The 16,850-nt window shown below is 49.1% G+C and overlaps 1 protein-coding gene across 5 annotated transcripts in view; it reads left to right on the top strand.

The window, feature by feature from the left end:
• Positions 1-16,780, top strand: part of plce1 (phospholipase C, epsilon 1) — a 51,073-nt gene extending 34,293 nt beyond the window's left edge. For 2 of the 5 annotated variants that reach the window (XM_047033139.1, XM_047033140.1), the window contains 30 exons: positions 44-255; positions 1,476-1,517; positions 1,978-2,347; positions 2,463-2,732; positions 2,846-3,010; positions 3,154-3,271; positions 3,521-3,704; positions 3,944-4,066; positions 4,344-4,480; positions 4,822-5,060; positions 5,172-5,233; positions 5,387-5,552; positions 5,662-5,769; positions 6,093-6,209; positions 6,467-6,625; positions 6,794-6,929; positions 7,261-7,308; positions 8,681-8,799; positions 8,993-9,110; positions 9,441-9,575; positions 10,029-10,322; positions 10,935-11,098; positions 11,797-12,058; positions 12,304-12,422; positions 12,542-12,670; positions 12,766-12,948; positions 13,121-13,291; positions 13,497-13,709; positions 13,833-14,070; positions 14,535-16,780. In XM_047033139.1, coding sequence (XP_046889095.1) covers positions 44-255; positions 1,476-1,517; positions 1,978-2,347; positions 2,463-2,732; positions 2,846-3,010; positions 3,154-3,271; positions 3,521-3,704; positions 3,944-4,066; positions 4,344-4,480; positions 4,822-5,060; positions 5,172-5,233; positions 5,387-5,552; positions 5,662-5,769; positions 6,093-6,209; positions 6,467-6,625; positions 6,794-6,929; positions 7,261-7,308; positions 8,681-8,799; positions 8,993-9,110; positions 9,441-9,575; positions 10,029-10,322; positions 10,935-11,098; positions 11,797-12,058; positions 12,304-12,422; positions 12,542-12,670; positions 12,766-12,948; positions 13,121-13,291; positions 13,497-13,709; positions 13,833-14,027 — 4,758 coding nt within the window. In that variant the 3' untranslated portion in view covers positions 14,028-14,070; positions 14,535-16,780. The remainder of the gene's footprint in view (positions 1-43; positions 256-1,475; positions 1,518-1,977; positions 2,348-2,462; positions 2,733-2,845; positions 3,011-3,153; positions 3,272-3,520; positions 3,705-3,943; positions 4,067-4,343; positions 4,481-4,821; positions 5,061-5,171; positions 5,234-5,386; positions 5,553-5,661; positions 5,770-6,092; positions 6,210-6,466; positions 6,626-6,793; positions 6,930-7,260; positions 7,309-8,680; positions 8,800-8,992; positions 9,111-9,440; positions 9,576-10,028; positions 10,323-10,934; positions 11,099-11,796; positions 12,059-12,303; positions 12,423-12,541; positions 12,671-12,765; positions 12,949-13,120; positions 13,292-13,496; positions 13,710-13,832; positions 14,071-14,534) is intronic. The other 3 variants (XM_047033142.1, XM_047033141.1, XM_047033143.1) reach the window with 3 other exon arrangements.
• Positions 16,781-16,850: the final 70 nt, after the last annotated feature.

A 16,850-nucleotide genomic window follows, 5' to 3' on the forward strand; every position in this document is an offset into this window, starting at 1 on the left:
TTCCTTAATGTGTTTTTGAACCTTGACAACTTTGTATTTGTAGTTCGTAACAGACTACAGCGGCCAGCAGCACTTCCTGCAGAGGGTGGGGCCAGATGGGCTGCACACCCAGGAAAAGGAAGCGACTGTCAGCAACATCCTGCAGATCATTCGAAGCTGCAACCGCAGCCTGGAGGCGGAAGAAGGGGAGGAAACGCCTCTAAAAGATGGCGTAGCGTCCCGCAAGAATTCTTTCCGGGACAGGAACAAGCGCCAGTGAGTACCGCACCTGTACCAGTCTGACAGTGTAACAGACTTGATCAGTAGTCCGTCACTAAGCAACTTTGTGAGTGTAGTTTTTGTTGGTTAGAGTTCATCTGTTTGTGTCCTTAATGCCGCTCTCGTGCAAAAATGTACAAAAGCATATTTTATTGTTTTTATCAGAAAATATTGGATAAGCCTTCATCCTTTTGAAGGAAATTTGTCCTTCAAGAGAGTCGTCAATCACACAAATCGCACAGTGCCTGCCTGAAAATCTTTTCACTCTAAATGCTTTCAAACAGCCTCCACTGAATTGCTGTCATTACGTACGTTAAGTATAAAAGTATGAAAATCAAGTCCTTTCTCTGCCTGTGTGCTGACACTGGGGGAGACTCGGGCACTCAGGCATTCTAAAGGGACATGAGGGCTTTATAACTGCCAGACCTGGGTTAGAAAACGGGGTACACTTTCTATCCCCTTGGCAACGACAGACCCAACCGTGTTCCTCTGTCAGAGAGACAGCAGGGGTTAGCATATAGTTCTAATTCTATCACCATGGGTCTCCTGACTGAACGTTCTGTCCTGCACAAGTGTGTCAGTTGCTGTTGACACTCAAATTATGCTTCCGTTATGAAACGAGCTGAAATAAATGGCAAGATGACAAAATTGCCCATTTGTTTGGGTATCTACTTGAGAAAAGGTTTTTGTTGCAAATTAATAAGAGATCGTATCGGTCTGAAAAACACTGAAACCCGAAACATTTTCCAGATCATCTCATGTTGCGGCTTGTCTAGAGGTGGTATGTGTTTACACTGTGACTTTTCACATCTCTTCTTTCTTGTGTTCCAAATTCCTTCTGGCTCCGGAAAATAGAACTTACTGGATTGGATAATGGGCTCAAATAAACACCTAGCTAGGGTAGCTGATAATAGTACAGGATAACACATTCCAGTTTCCTGTGCAGACAGGAAGGAAGCTCTGCTAGTCCTCACAACACGGACGTTGATGACACATTGTAGAATTACTGAATCCATTTTGGAGGTTGAAGAGGCCGGAATTACGCCATTTTGGCTCTGTACTTTCTGCTTTCCTGTAGAAGTAGTCATTTGTCAAAGGTTTAGTGGGGAAAGATAAGATCTAACGGCACAACTCTCAGAATCTCATTCCTCCCCTTCTCATCTGTCTTCAATGGTATCCTGACCTTTCTCCTCATTTTTCCTCCCTTCCTCCTTTAGCTCCCACTCTTTCAGGAGTACATCAGACTCAAACCGTGTTTTGTAAGTTGCCAGAAGACTGCTGTGTGGAAGCTGACACTAATTGACTTGTCCTTAAAAAACTTGCATTGCTTTAATTGTAGGTGTTGCCTTGCAAATACAATTGCATGGGTGCCTTGCTGTAACAATCTGTTCCAATTCCAATGCTACTGAATGAATCTGTATTTGAAAAGACAATAACATGATGCTACGGGGCTGCAGAAACTACGTTGAATGATAACTCGCTAACTTTCAATAGGCAGGCGGTGGTGATGAATACATGCAGCTTGGAAGGGGAAATTCTAACGCTGAAGACCAATTGCTGCCCGAAACTCATCACCTCTTCTCCCTTTCTCCTATTTCTTTTCCTCCTTCCCTCCACCCTTCCTTATGTCACCCCCCCTTTCTCTTCTTTCTTATTCCCTCTTATCTCCATCTGCCTCCTTCCACTTCGCTATGTCACATCCCTTCCTTTCCAAACCAGGTTTGTGGTGGGGGACCTGTCTGACTCGGAGGGGGACCTGGCAGATCCTCATGGGAAGATGGAGGTGGAGTTCCAGGGCACTGAGGAGACCCATCAGGCCTTCAGCCACAGCACTGAGCTCATCCCCTGGTACGTGCTGTCCCTCCAGCCGGACGTGCACCAGTTTCTCCTGCAGGGGGCCACCGTCATCCACTATGACCAGGAGAGCCACCTGACCGCCCGCTGTCTGCTCAGGCTACAGCCAGACAATGTCACCCTGACCTGGGCCAAGCCACAGAGTGGAGGCCCTTCCCCCCCGGAGTCCCCAGCCCTGGGACAGCCAGTGGTCAGTGGGCTGGCAGAGGGGCTGCTGGACCTGGGAGTGGTGAAGGTAGTGAAAGGCCTTGGACCTTTGTTACTTACTTTTCTACAAATATCCTTTCATAAACTTGCGCTTTCTTGCAACAGGGTCAAACTGTGAGATCTAACTCTCCATGCTCCTCCAGGCGGTGTTCCTCGGCCACTCCGGGGTGGACGTTCACTCCGTGTGTCTGCAGAACAAGCTGAGTCACATGACCTGCGAGGAGAACGGCCTGAGCCTGCTGTACGGCCTCTCCACCACCGACAACCGCCTTCTGCACTTCATGGCGCCCAATCACACGACCCGCATGCTTTACGAGGGCTTGTCTGAGCTAGTTAGTGCCATGAGGAAGCTGAAAAAGTTCCCCGACCAGAGACTGACCTGGCTTAGGAGACAGTACGTTAGCCTGTACCAGGTAGGGCTCTCCGTCAGGGCTAGGGTTAGGACTAAATAGGGTTAGGGGTGGTACCTGTTTGTGCATTTGTGTTTGTGACTATATCAACATTGTGTATCTGTGTGTCTGTCCAGGAGGAGGGGAGGTTCGAGGGCCCCACCCTGGCCCAGGCCATCGAGCTGTTCGGTGGGCGTCGGTGGAACATGGGCGCAGGTGGTTCGGAGAGGGCTGGTGCCCAGAAGAACAGCCCCCTGGGTATAAATACCAACACCAAGAAGAAGAAGAAGGCTCCCATCAGGGTAAGCACCTCAGGTCACGAGGCATACTAGACAGAACAGCACTATCTTGTGGCCCAGTTATATTTTGTATCATCCTAGAGTAAAGAGGGGCATTGGTATTGATTTGTGTGTGTGTGTGTGTGTGTGTGTGTGTTGGTCCACAGGCAGACAGTGGAGATGCTACTGATGATGAGATGATCTCCAGGAAGACTCGGAGCTGTAAGGAGAGCCTGGGTCGGAACGGACTGGACCTTTCAGACAGCATAGACCAGGAGGAGCCAGGTCCTGATCACACACACACACACACACACACACACACACACACACACACACACACACACACACACACACACACACACACACACAGGGATGTTGCTCCACTGCCAAGGTTTACATTTCAAAGACTTTACTGTAAAACCAATGAGACATCAGGTTGTTAAAATGTCTGTTTTGTTTGAAATTCACCATCTTTAGTTTGATCTCAGCTCCTTTATGAATCTGACCCGTGTATGTGTGTGTGTGTGTGTGTAGAGGGCTGTCCCCTGGGCTTTCCCGGACCCTTCCCCCTCTCCACCAGTAAGGCCCCTACCTCCCTGACGTCCTCCGCCTCTTCCTCCTCGTCCTCCTCCTCGTCCTCCTCCAGCATGGGGAGCACCAGCACCTCCCGCCCCCACTCCTCTCCCATCCTGCCGGGCAGCTCCAAGGCCCAGCCAGGGTAAGACTGCAGGCGGGGGATGGTTACCAGGGAAGATGGACTAAACTTAGTACAGCTGGTATTGTCTTACCAAGGGAGTCGTGTGTTTAAACTCGGTCCAACAGACATATGTATTGCACAAGCATTTTTATGCAATTTGTTAATTTGTTTAGTTTTTTTTCTGAAAACCGAACCGCATTTGCCTGATTGTTGAATAGATTTAATGAATTCAATGAAGTCAATCAATAACTGATGTGCAGAGCGTGGAGCAGCAAGAGTTGGCACGGCCGAGGGAAAGGCTGCTTCAAGGGCTTCCAGAACCTCATGATCTCGGACAGCACCATGAGCTTCATTGAGTTTGTCGAGCTCTTCAAGTCCTTCAGGTAGAGAGGACATAGTCTATATACGCATCACTCTTTATGTCAGGACTCCACAATAGGAACGCCTATAGAAAGCTAATCAATAGCTCATGTTTTGTAACACATGCAGTCTGTAGTATGCGTCAGGCCTGGCAGAATGAAATATACCCTGCATATAGCCTATGATGAATCTATTCAGGATCTCTATCAAAGCTTTCAGAAACCACATTATTCTCAAGGTTGTGGCGCCACAGCTGCAGACACATGTTAATGACTTCTTTTGACTGTGGGATCTGTGCAGCATTCGGAGCAGGAAGGACCTGAAGGAGTTGTTTGACACCCACGCAGTACCCTGCAGTCGCTCAGGCCCCGAGTCTGCTCCTCTCTACACCAGCCTCCACATCGATGACAAGGACACAGGCCTGCAGCCAGACCTGGGTCTGTAGCCAACTCTGCTACTGTTTCTGCCTTCACTTCATCTCTCTGTCTCTCTCCCCCCCCCCCCTTCCTCTCTCTCTCACCCCCTTCCTCTCTCTTCCCCCCCCCCCCCCTTCCTCTCTCTCTCCCCCCCTTCCTCTCTCTCTCCCCCCCTTCCTCTCTCTCTCCCCCCCTTCGTCTCTCTCTCTCTCTCTCTCTCTCTCTCTCTCTCTCTCTCTCTCTCTCTCTCTCTCTCTCTCTCCCCCCCTTCCTCTCTCTCTCTCTCTCTCTCTTTCCTTTGTGTCCTTAGAATCCCCTTTCCCTCTCCTGTTCATCCTGTTCTGATATCACTCCCTCTCCAGACCTGCTGACTCGTAATGGTTCGGACCTAGGACTGTTTATCAGGACGCGCCAGCAGATGTCCGAAAACCAGAAGCAGATCTCCGACGCCATCGCGGCGGCCAGCATCGTCACCAACGGCACTGGTGTGGAGAACGCCTCGCTAGGTGTGCTGGGATTGGCTATCCCCCAGCTCAACGACTTCCTGGTCAACTGTCAGAGAGAACACCTGACGTATGACGAGATTCTCAGCATCATCCAGGTAGGAAGGATGGAAGGATGGATGGATGGATGGACTGCAGAGATAAATTTGTAATTGTGCAGTTGATTACATGGATCTGTGACTACCTTGTTGTCTGCTTGTTGACTCCAGAAATTTGAGCCATCCGCAAGCATGCGTCAAATGGGTTGGATGTCCTTTGAGGGATTTGCCAGGTACAGAATTTCACTGCCTTACTTTCCCATTTCAAATGTCCTGTCTTGTGAGGAACTGTTACAAAACGACAACCACATCAACCTTCCGAGAGGTAAACGTATTCACCGCATGTGAGGAACCTGACCCCTCCTCCTGCCCCCCTCCTCTCCCAGGTTTCTGATGGACAAGGATAACTTTGCCTCGAGGAACGAGGAGTCTCAGGTGAAGGTGGAGGAGCTCCAGTACCCCATGTCATACTACTACATCGAGTCCTCCCACAACACCTACCTGACTGGGCACCAGCTGAAGGGGGAATCCTCTGTGGAGCTCTACAGTCAGGTTAGATACACAGTCCGAGACGCGGAGAGAAACAATGGTTTCCTCTCCGAGAGGTTCGACGTGTGGTGCGTTTTAACGGGCTTCTCTAACTGTGTGTGTGGTTGCCTAGGTGCTGCTACAAGGCTGCCGGAGTGTGGAGCTGGACTGTTGGGATGGAGATGATGGGATGCCTATCATCTACCATGGACACACCCTCACTACCAAGATCCCCTTCAAGGTTAGTGCACATTGACAATAGTCCCTCGAATGTTATTACACTAGAAAGATTCCCTTAGTTAGTAGGAATAGTTGAGTAATAGGAATAGTATTTATTCTTCTCATTACTCTGCTACATAACAACACTATTGTTCTTATGTCATCTCAGCTTGGAATAAAAATAAATAACTGCCTGTATTTCATGCCAGTTAGAGTCTGTTATGGAATCAGCATCATAAGGGTGCTATTTCACAGTCAAATGCATCTGACCATAAACATAAACTTCAAAAGTCACATTTTATAAACAACTGCCTTTCTCTGCTGTTGTCTCCCATGATCCTTTAGGATGTGGTGGAGGCTGTGAACCGCGCCGCGTTCCTCTGCTCCGACATGCCCGTCATCCTGTCCATTGAAAACCACTGCTCCCTCCCCCAGCAACGCAAGATGGCCGAAATCTTTAAGGTAGACAATGTTCATAACCATAACTTCCGTTGGTCAGACCGACACAAGTGTCTTGAGTAATAGCATTGTCAAAATTCAATAAGGCTAGCTCAGGCTTCAATCTGAATCACAGGGGAGCTGAAAACTCTGAGAACCTCTCAGAGATGCTGTTCCCTTGACGGATTCACCACTAAGACTGATACAGATCCTCTGGTCCTCTGCCATCGTGGACATGTTTGTTTGTTTATCCCTCCTTCTGTGTTGGTGTTGTTTTGAAGGCGGTCTTCGGGGAGCGTCTGGTGACCAGGTTCCTGTTTGAGAGCGACTTCTCAGATGACCCTCTGCTCCCCTCGCCCCTCCAGCTCCGGGGCAAGATCCTCCTGAAGAACAAGAAGCTGAAGGCCCACCAGGCCCCTGTAGACATCCTCAAGCAGAAGGTCCGGGCTCACACACGCTCTCTCACAAACGCGCAAACATGCACCGTCTCTCACACACGCAGACGTACACACACACACTCAGACACAAACTGTCTTGCTCAAACACAGACACATACACACACTCACAGATCCAGTTAATTGAAAATGTCTGTCAACACTATTCCTCAGGCTCACCAGCTGGCACACATGCAGGCCCAGGCTAGCAACGGGACACCGGGGGGAAGCTCCCCTGGCAACCATGCCAACGAGGATGAGGAAGAGGAGGAAGACGAGTATGACTACGACTATGAATCTCTTTCTGATGGTGAGCAGAGAAAGATCTACGAGCCTGCACACACACACACAACACACACTGCCACAGTAGGACTGAGGTAGAATGTTCCTCAGTGGTTAAAGTTTAAAGGTCTGAAGTTTTTTTCCAAGTTGAAACTCTTAATGATGATGGATGGGAATGACTGAACGTTGGTACTGTTTTGGGGGAACTTTTGTTATTCTGGCCTTTCTCCTAACACCTTTCAAAGTTCCTGTCTTTTTAACCCAAGTCAAGCCCCTCTGGTACATGTTCCTGTGTACTTCCCCTCTCCTCTCTTGATACCCATGTCTTGTCTTCCTGCTCCTTTTCCTGTTCTCTCTAGCCGACGTCCTTACGGCCTCCACAGCCTCTTACTCTTACTGCCATGAAGGTAAACCTCCACCACAACTGCCCTGCTACTGCCCCATGCTGAGCCCTCCTCACAGCCCTCTCACCCCAGCCCTGACCCCCCTCCACCCCCCTCACCTTAACTCTGACCCCCTTAGTTCCCTGCCCCCTGCCATCCAGCATGTGTGTGCTAGTTTGCTATATCCCTGTGGCAAAAACATTTAATTAATCAATGACACATAAGCAAAAGGTAAGATTTGGTCATTGAAGAGTCTGCAGTAAGTATTGAGCTCAAATTCCTACGAAAACCTTCAAGCTTGCTTCGTCTGTGCAGTACTGTGCTGGTGGTGTTCTGGGTGGTGTGCTAGTGGTGTGCCGGTGGTGTGCCTGCTTCCTAGCTAGCATGACTGAAATGTGTGTTTGGGTGCTCTGAGGAGGATACTGAGCAACACAATGTGTGTTTTGGTTAATGATCCAGTAGGACGAGTGTTGTTACTACACATGCACACAGACACAGGAACCAGTGTACTGTAAACACATCACCCCCTCCCCTCCGCCCATGCAGACTCTCTGTGTTCTGACAAGCTGCCGTGACCTTGGTGGCGTAGGCTCGGCCCAGAACCCAAACAAAACCATCTGGTTTCTCAGGCCCCGTTTTGCCCCTCTCTCTCCACACACACACACACACACACACACACACACACACACGTTCGGCTGGCTGACTGTCTCTCGGGGGAAGAGACTCGGAGGTCAAGTTCTTTTCAGTACCCTCAGTTAAGGGAGGGATTTGGAATTTGCCATTCTTTGAGCAGGACACTGAGCAGACATGATTCTAGCACAGTCAAGATAAAAGACTGGCTGAATTGATTGACAACAATCTGTAGCATTCCTAAGTTATTATGATGTGTGTGTGTGTGTGTGTGTGTGTGCATGTTGTGGTGGGTGTGTGAGTATGTTCGCTTGAATATGTGTGGGAGAGTAGAAACTATTGTCCAATCAAGAAATACTTTCTATGGCCTTGCTAGCTGACATCGATTATCATTCCACTGCTGATTGATTTGTGCTAGCAGAGACAGAAGAATGGCGATGAGCGAGGGATGTGCTTACATAAGTGACTATAAGGTGACCATGGTCTACTCTAAACAAATCTGTTACCCCCCCCTCACTCCGTCTCTCTTCAAATTCCTGTGTACCTTTAGTTTATTTATCCTTCCTTCCTTTCTCCCTTACTCTGTAAACACATACATAGAAAGTGTGAAAGATATGGAGTAAAAAACATATTTCCTTCCCAGTGCCCAGCTGGATCCATTAGTGTTTAGTTGACTTCATGATGAGAGAGTGGAGTGGGAAGGAAGTGTTCTAGGAAAGAAGGACATTTTCTGAGCGTTTCTAGAACTCTTTTGATACTCCCTCAGACAACATCCTTGAGGACAAGCCTGATGCAAAGTCCTCAGGTGACAAGGAGGACCCCCCCTGTGATGAGATGCCCAAGAGGTTGAAGAAAGCAGACAGCGCCACCCAGAGCAAAGGAAAGGTACCTGCCTCCTCCGCCCTTTGAACATAGACCACTGTGCCAAGTAATAGCTTAGCTGGCCAGTGAAGGCCAAACCTCCGAAGAAGAGGAGGCCAACTGTAGTCTTTTCAAGGATTAAAATGGGGGAGAAGGTTGAAAAGAAGTTGAAACAGGGATTTAAGTATCCATGTGTCTCTGCCCCTCCTCTGTCCAGGTGTTTGACATGGAGCTGGGAGAAGAGTTCTACCTCCCTCACAACAAGAAGGAGAGTCGCCAGATCGCCCAGGAGCTCTCCGACCTCATTATCTACTGCCAGGCCGTCAAGTTCCCGGGTAACCACCACAACCACCCCCCCCCTCAGCCCCCCCCTCCCCCTGCTGCTTATCTTCAGGAATATTGTGAACTATTCTAGTGGTTTTCCAATCGTGAGAGATAAACATCAAAGTTCAGTTTGAATCAAAGTTCAGTGGAATAAAGCTGGCCTATAAATTGGTGGTAAATTTGAATCAGGTGCACATCTGCTAGCTAGGGGCATTATCCCCCCAAGCAAAGCCAGAACAAACAGGCAAGAGGAGGAGGGAAGATGAAGAGAAGGGATGTCTCCCCAATTCCCTGGCCTTACAACAGTTCTCTCTCTCTGTGTGTGTGTGTGTGGGAAACAGGCCTGTCCACGCTCTCCCCTTCGGGCTCTGGGAGAGGGAAAGACAGAGGGAAGAGCAGGAAGTCCATATTTGGCACGGCTCCTGGTCGCTGCACCCCCGGGGAGGCGGGATCTCAGGGTCGGACCCAAGGGAAGGGTACGTAGGGGTGTGTGTGTGTGTGTGTGTTAATGGATCTCACGACCTGACCTGAGAGGACAGGACACCCACATAGACGAGGACCCCCTCACAACCCTCTTTCCATGGGAACAAGCCTGTTAACTTTTCCATTCAGAAAATTCCTCTCTCACTACTGTAAGTGCGGGCTGAATGTTGTATTGGCTGTATTGTTTTGGTCAAATGTAGCTCTAAATGTGCTGTTGTAAAAGGCTGAGAACTGCATTATAAGAGACTAGGGGAATTCCCAAACATGATTGAGGATGCAGAGTTTTGGTAAATAGTACTTTGACACACTTGTGTTTTGTGTGGATCGTGATGGGGATATATATAGGACCTCACATAGCTTCTGACCTCTCCGACTCCAGCCGTAAAGTCGACCCATTTGACTGTCGCTCTCTTCTGCCCCCTGCTGTTGGTCCTCCTTCCCTCCAGGTGGCGCCGAGGGCCAGCGCCTGAGCTGGGAGGAGCAGACGTCGCCCGTCCTCAACCCCAGCACCTCCTTGAGTGCCATAATCCGCACTCCAAAGTGCTACCACATCTCCTCCGTCAACGAGAACGCAGCCAAGCGTCTGTGCCGCCGTTACTCCCAGAAGCTGATTCAGCACACCACCTGCCAGCTCCTCAGGACCTACCCAGCCGCCACGCGCATCGACTCGGCCAACCCCAACCCCCTGCCCTTCTGGCTGCATGGCATCCAGCTGGTGGCGCTCAACTACCAGACAGATGGTGAGACAGGGAGCTGGAGGAGGAGGGGGAGGAGGGGGGGTGTTCATTAATATGCAGGGTCCAAGAGTGGGGAGAGCAGGTTTGCATCTGACCCTGCGCCAGGGACAACTCTGAGGTCAGACTGGGTTTTGGCAAGTAAAAAGTGCTCCGTTTCACCTCAGTGCCCTGCCCTCTGGAAGTCAAGCAGATCCTGTCTCGGCCCAAGGGTGTGTTTGATTTAAACCTCGACCCGCGCTGACCTTTGGCTCCTCCGCAGTCAAGATGTGACAGAGATGCTTCAGAGTTTTGTCTTTCAGACACACATGTAGAAAGTTCTGGAGTTGTTATGCAAGATGATTGGTTTTTCCACTGGGCCGAGCCAGCCCTTCTTCTCACAAACAGAGAGGAGGAATGTGAGATAAGCCGGTGAAACACAGGATGCTATTAAGGGGGGGTTCTTCCATGTCTTATAACTCTGTCAGATATCAAATCTTCCCACCTTTCAGGGTTCTGAACCAAGGATTTGGGATGGAGATCATCCAGCTGACAGTTTTCTTTCTCTCTCTCTCTATCCTTCCTTTCTTCCTTTTTTCTTTCTCTACGTTTTCCTTCTTTCTCCCTCCCTCTGTGTAGACCAGTCCATGCAGCTGAACACGGCGCTGTTCGAGGCTAACGGGGGCTGTGGCTACGTCCTGAAGCCCCAGGTGTTGTGGGACCGCAGCTGTCCCCTCTACCAACAGCTCTGCCCTCTCGAGAGGGACATGGAGAGCATGCACCCCACCGTGTACTCTCTCACGGTGAGCACACACACGCGCCACACACAAACACAACACACACTCACACACACTTACTCCAAGACACAGGCACACACCATCTCTCGCGTTTAAATCAGTCCCATGTGGCCCCTTTAGAACAGTGTTTTGATATCTTCATGGTGTTCATGCTGTCCTCTAGCTGGCAGTGGTAAACAGCAGCCAGTAAATCACATGGGCCAGTGAACGAGAGCAGACAGACAGGCAGACAGACAGACAGACAGACAGACAGACAGACAGGCAGACAGGCAGGCAGGCAGGCAGGCAGGCAGGCAGACAGACAGGCAGGCAGGCAGACAGGCAGGCAGGCAGGCAGGCAGGCAGACAGACAGACAGACATGCAGGCAGGTAGGCAGGCAGGCAGGCAGGCAGGCAGGCAGGCAGGCAGGCAGGCAGGCAGGCAGGCAGGCAGGCAGACAGACAGACAGACAGACATGCAGGCAGGTAGGCAAGCAGGCAGGCAGACAGACAGACAGACAGACAGACAGACAGACAGGCAGGCAGACAGACAGACAGGCAGGCAGGCAGACAGGCAGACAGACAGACAGACAGACAGACAGACATGCAGGCAGGTAGGCAAGCAGGCAGGCAGGCAGGCAGGCAGGCAGGCAGACAGACACACACACACACACAGACAGACATGGACGAATGGACTGATGAGTTCTCCCCCCCTTGTGCTCTAGATCATGTCTGGTCAGAACGTGTGCCCGGGCAACAGTGCGGGCAGCCCGTGTGTGGAGGTGGATGTCCTGGGCATGCCCGTGGACAGCTGTCACTTCCGCACCAAGCCCATCCACCGCAACACCCTCAACCCCATGTGGAGCGAGCCCTTCCTGTTCTCCGTTCACTTCCAGGAGATGTGCTTCGTAAGGATCGCCGTGGTGGAGAACAACAGCTCCCAGACCACCGCGCAGAGGACCCTGCCCCTGCTCGCTCTCAAACCAGGTGGGCTGCCGCTCGCTGGCAGGGTCGGGGTTCAATTCCCGTAATGATCCGACACTGAAAATGCACGAAGGCTTGGTGCTGTTCGTTCTTTAATGCAAAAAATCGAACCCAGCGGTAAGGCCCAAGTCTATGTGGTGCACGCTGGTAACTGGTGAACCACAGGACTGTGGTGCTATTTGTTCGGATGTGGCTCTGTGGCTCCTGGCTCCAGGTGTTTAACCCTGGTGTTTCTGGGACTGTTCTAGGCTACAGGCACATCCAGCTGAGGACCCAGCACAACGAGCCTCTGGAGGTGTCCAGCCTGTTCATCTACAGCCGCCGGATCGAGGAGAGTCCATCAGGGGGCGCCCTGTGCTCAGCCATGGTCAGACTAACACTAGACGCCTCTCGGCTCTCTGTTTACTTGTGTATTATAACCAGAGGTAAATACATTGCGCCTTGTAGGTGATAAAATCTAAATGCAAATGCATCTGTACCCTCTAGTTGTTTAGTTCAGAGGAGCGGAGAGCAGCAGAGCAGCACAGGATCACAGTACATGGTGTACCAGGACCTACACCTTTCACTGTGCTGTCTGTGAACAAGCAGACCACTGCCAAACAGCTATTAGATACGGTCAGCCATCACACACACATACACACCATTTTCCTCGGTCTCCAATCGATGACTTCTGTCAACCAATGAACACCCTCTCTCTTCTACCTCTTCAGATATCGTCATCTACAGGAAGTACTAGTGACTACTTCCTGTGTGAGGAGAAGGTGCCTTTGTGTAAAGGGCGATGTGCTCAGCTGCGCCCCCTAGCTCCCGAGGAAGAGGTGGTCAGGCGGGTGAACAGCTGGCCGCCAGAGGAAGGCTACTTGGGCAGGCTTTGCCTCAAGACCAGGGAAGAGGTAGGCTGCCTCAATAATCCATACCATTGAACTCCATTGGCTTAGATATTGTGTATTTTCAGAGGATATTAGCGCTGAAGTGAGATTCTCTTTTAAGGCGTCCTCTTGTGGTCACGAACAATATGTTACCTGGATGGGATTCAATCCTGTGTGTGTTGGGTTGTGTTGACAGAAGCTGAATGAGAAGAACACAGTGATGGAGGGAGTGGAGGAGGTGAGTGTGGGAGGAGGAGGTGGAGAGGACGACACCTTCTTCGTCCAGGTGCATGACGTTTCCCCGGAGCAGCCTCACACTGTGATCAAGGCTCCTCGCTACAGCACGGCCCAGGACATCATCCAGCAGGTGAGCGGGAGGGACACAGGTCCTGTGATTGGTAGCCAGAGAACACCACTGCATGTGATTGGTTAATATCTCAGATGCTAGATTGAATTGAATCCAGTGCTCTCAGACAGCTATATAAAAAAGAAAAAACACTATAGATTCCCTCTGGCAATGCAAAATAAAACAGTTTAATTGAATGTGTCCCCTCTTTTCCTCATATTTTCAGACACTAAGCAAAGCTAAGTACTCATGCAGTATCCTCCACAACCCCAACCCCAGTGACTACGTTCTAATGGAGGAAGTTGCTAAGGAGGTTGGCTCTAAGAAGTCGTCAGCGCCCAAGCCCCTCCAGCGCATCCTATTGGACCACGAGTGTGTCTTTCAGGCCCAGAGTCGTTGGAGGGGGGCGGGCAAGTTCATCCTCAAGCTCAAGGAACAGGTAGTGAACTCAGACACACACACAAACGCACTTGAAGTGTCCCATATATAGGATGAGTTTCACAAACAAACGCACCACAAAGCTCATATATATATACGTGTGTGTGTGTGCCTCCTTTCTTAGATGGTGCGTGAGGACAAGAGGAAGGGGATGTCGTTCGCCAGCGAGCTGAAAAAGCTGACCAGTCGCAGCAGGAGCGTGACGAGCGGGGGGGCGGGCAGCCTGACGCTAGCCACGGCGAGCCAGGAGAGCTCCGCCCACAGTAAGGATGAGAGGGCGGCATGCTGTGTGTCACTGACTGAGACCCTCCATGAGTGAGCTTGCCTCGCACTGCCCCCTGTGGGCATGGAGGCTCCCCCAGGTACGCTGACACTCACACCCCTAACCATGCTCTCTCTCCCTCCGTGTCTCTTCCTCTCTTTCCGTCTTTCTGCCGTCTGACCTGTCGCTCTCTGTGACTCGACTCACTTTGTTCATATTCTCCAAGGACCTCAGTGTTGAGACTGTGTACTGTATCAAAGGATGAGGTCATGACCTCAGGGCCATTCTGGGGAGTCGCCTATGGGAAAAGGAGGACATGGTGTCCTGTCATTTAAGGTGTCCTGAAGTGTTCTGAGTCTCCATAACATGCATCTATGACGTGTGACATGTGTAACAGCATCTGTTCATTCATTCACTGGTGATGGGCTTAATGAGGTTAGCACTTCCCAGTGTGTGTAGTGGTTAAAACAGCATCTTGGTTGTGATGTACTAACTGGTGTTATTTAGTACCCCCCCCCCCCCCCCATCTCCCTCTTGACTGGGTCTCTCTCCTCTCCCCTCCAGGGTCTCTCTCAATGGGACTGAAGGCGTGGGTGGCGGAGGGGGGACTCCTGGGGGATGACCCCACCTCTCTGACCCCTCCCCCCTGGTCTCTCCCCCTCCTCAGGAACTGGAAGATCCACAAATGAATCCTGGACTCACGCCCCTTCCTCCTAACTAACCAACCACAGAGCACCTACAGTGTTCCTGAACACTCCTGAGGATTCTCTCCTCGCCTAACCCCCTCACCTGAGTGGAGGACAGGATTCTGCCTATAGGTCTGGATTTCCGATTGGCTGCCTGTCTGAGAGATAAGCAACTTGGAAGGAGTGGCAAGTCTTTGATTGAGACGGCTGGCCCTGGTGGTGGTTAGCAGGTTCCCCACCTGCAGGATTGGACATCCTGACGCAGGCTGCATGGAGGATATGATCTAGAAGCAGCTATCCTAGCGTAGCCCAGCCTGGTTAATTTTTGAATGGGATCTCCATAACGGGAGTGCCTCCCTTTGGGGTTAGCCTTGTAAGCTAGAGTGAGTTTAAAAAAGAGCTTGGAGGTCAAAACAAATGTTTGGCCACATCCATGCAGGTCTATGTGACAGCGATGTGGTGTGGTCTGGTGGTAAGCGGCCATATTGAAGCCAGATAATTTAGTCAAGGGATAAAACGAGTGGAGTAGAGAGGGTGTTTAGCCTCCATCCTTCTCTCTGTCCCTCTCTTGTCCTGGTCAGGACTAGGGCATGGTGAAGTTGGCCAACAAGCTGGCTTGTTTGATTCTTCTACATGTGACCCTGTCTTCACAGTACTGTAATTTCAAAAAAATAATAGTTGTGTATTGATTAACTGTTTCGGTCAAGTGTTTTGCACTTTGTTTATGTCATTCATTTTTACTGTAATGGTCCATAAGTATTTTCTATCAGCGCATCTTTTGACTGCAATTATACTTTTTTGGGATAGTAATGGTGTTTCAGTGAGATAGATGTGGAAATGGAGTTGAGGTGATATTTAGTTGGAATTCTATTGTCTCCCTGAGACTTAACATGAGTTCTGTTTAGAAATGTGCTAATACCAGCCAGCATAACTACAAGAATCATGTGATGTATTTCTCAGTCCCTACATGTCATGGATTATCATGTAGTCATTGTCCTTGGTTGTAGCAGAAAACTAAAAGCCAGTTCAGGGGTTGTTGATTTTGACACTGATATTGTTACTCATATCACATTTTTTATGTTATATTAAAAATATTAATATACTGTAGTCTGATCATTAACTTTCAAAGGATTGTTAGTGAATCTTTTTATTGTTTCCCTTCATTATATTTATTAGCGAAACATGTATTTCTTGATGAGCAACATTTAGTTCATATTCTTTTTTGAAAGCACTAAGGTTTGGCATTTCTGATTACTTTACGCTGTACTACAGTGCTCCCCTTCAGGCTGTTTCTGGTACTGCAAGAGAGGAACACTTCAACGTACTCAGGACATTAGTTTTTCAACCTGTCCAGAGATGAAGGCATCATATGATTATTGTATTTGGCTTAAGACACTACTTTGGATTTGAAATAATATAAACTATTATTTTATGAAAGGACTGAATTACACCATGTAAGTCCTTGCAATAATGAAGTCACATCTTCCGATCCTTATGAATGGTCCATGTCTTTTTTCATCTTCTTTTCTCCTCTGTTCCTGAAGCTTGTTTGTAGAGATTTGTGTGTATATATGTGAATGTTATTTATTTCATTGTGTAGCCCTGGTTGGCTGCTTTATCATTGTGTGTATAAAGCCCTTATGTGTTTTCTGCCAATAGAAAAGCTGTTTAGGTTTTAATTTATTTCAAATGGCAGGAGAGGAAACTCTACATACAGTACACAACCTATTATTGTGGTTTAAATAAAACATATTTACTTGTTTTGACAAAAATATACGTTAATATCCAGTAAATGTTTGCTAGTTTATTGATCGCTGTACAGAGTGGCCTTTCAATGTTTGTGATTCCTTGTATCAACTTTGCTTACAAATTCAACCTTTAAGTTTTTTGTAAAGTTTTAAGAAATTGGTTTATTCATTTTATCCAGTTAATATAGTTCAAGCTATAAGCTAATCTAGTTGAACATGTCTTTGTATTTCTTTCCCGGTGATGAATGTACAGTTCTATCCACATCCTGTTTACGACCTGTGACTTCAGTAGACTAGTGTCTATTTATTTGAACTATTTAAATGGGTAATTGTCCTCTCTTATGATCATATTAAATGTTATAGTTATTCATCTTGATTGTCTTTTATATTTAGGCATACTCTTCGTGAATCACTCTCACCATTGCACAACACAAACAGCTGAACCA

This window comes from Hypomesus transpacificus, chromosome 13 (genome assembly GCF_021917145.1).
Source record: "Hypomesus transpacificus isolate Combined female chromosome 13, fHypTra1, whole genome shotgun sequence".
Lineage (NCBI taxonomy): Eukaryota > Metazoa > Chordata > Actinopteri > Osmeriformes > Osmeridae > Hypomesus > Hypomesus transpacificus.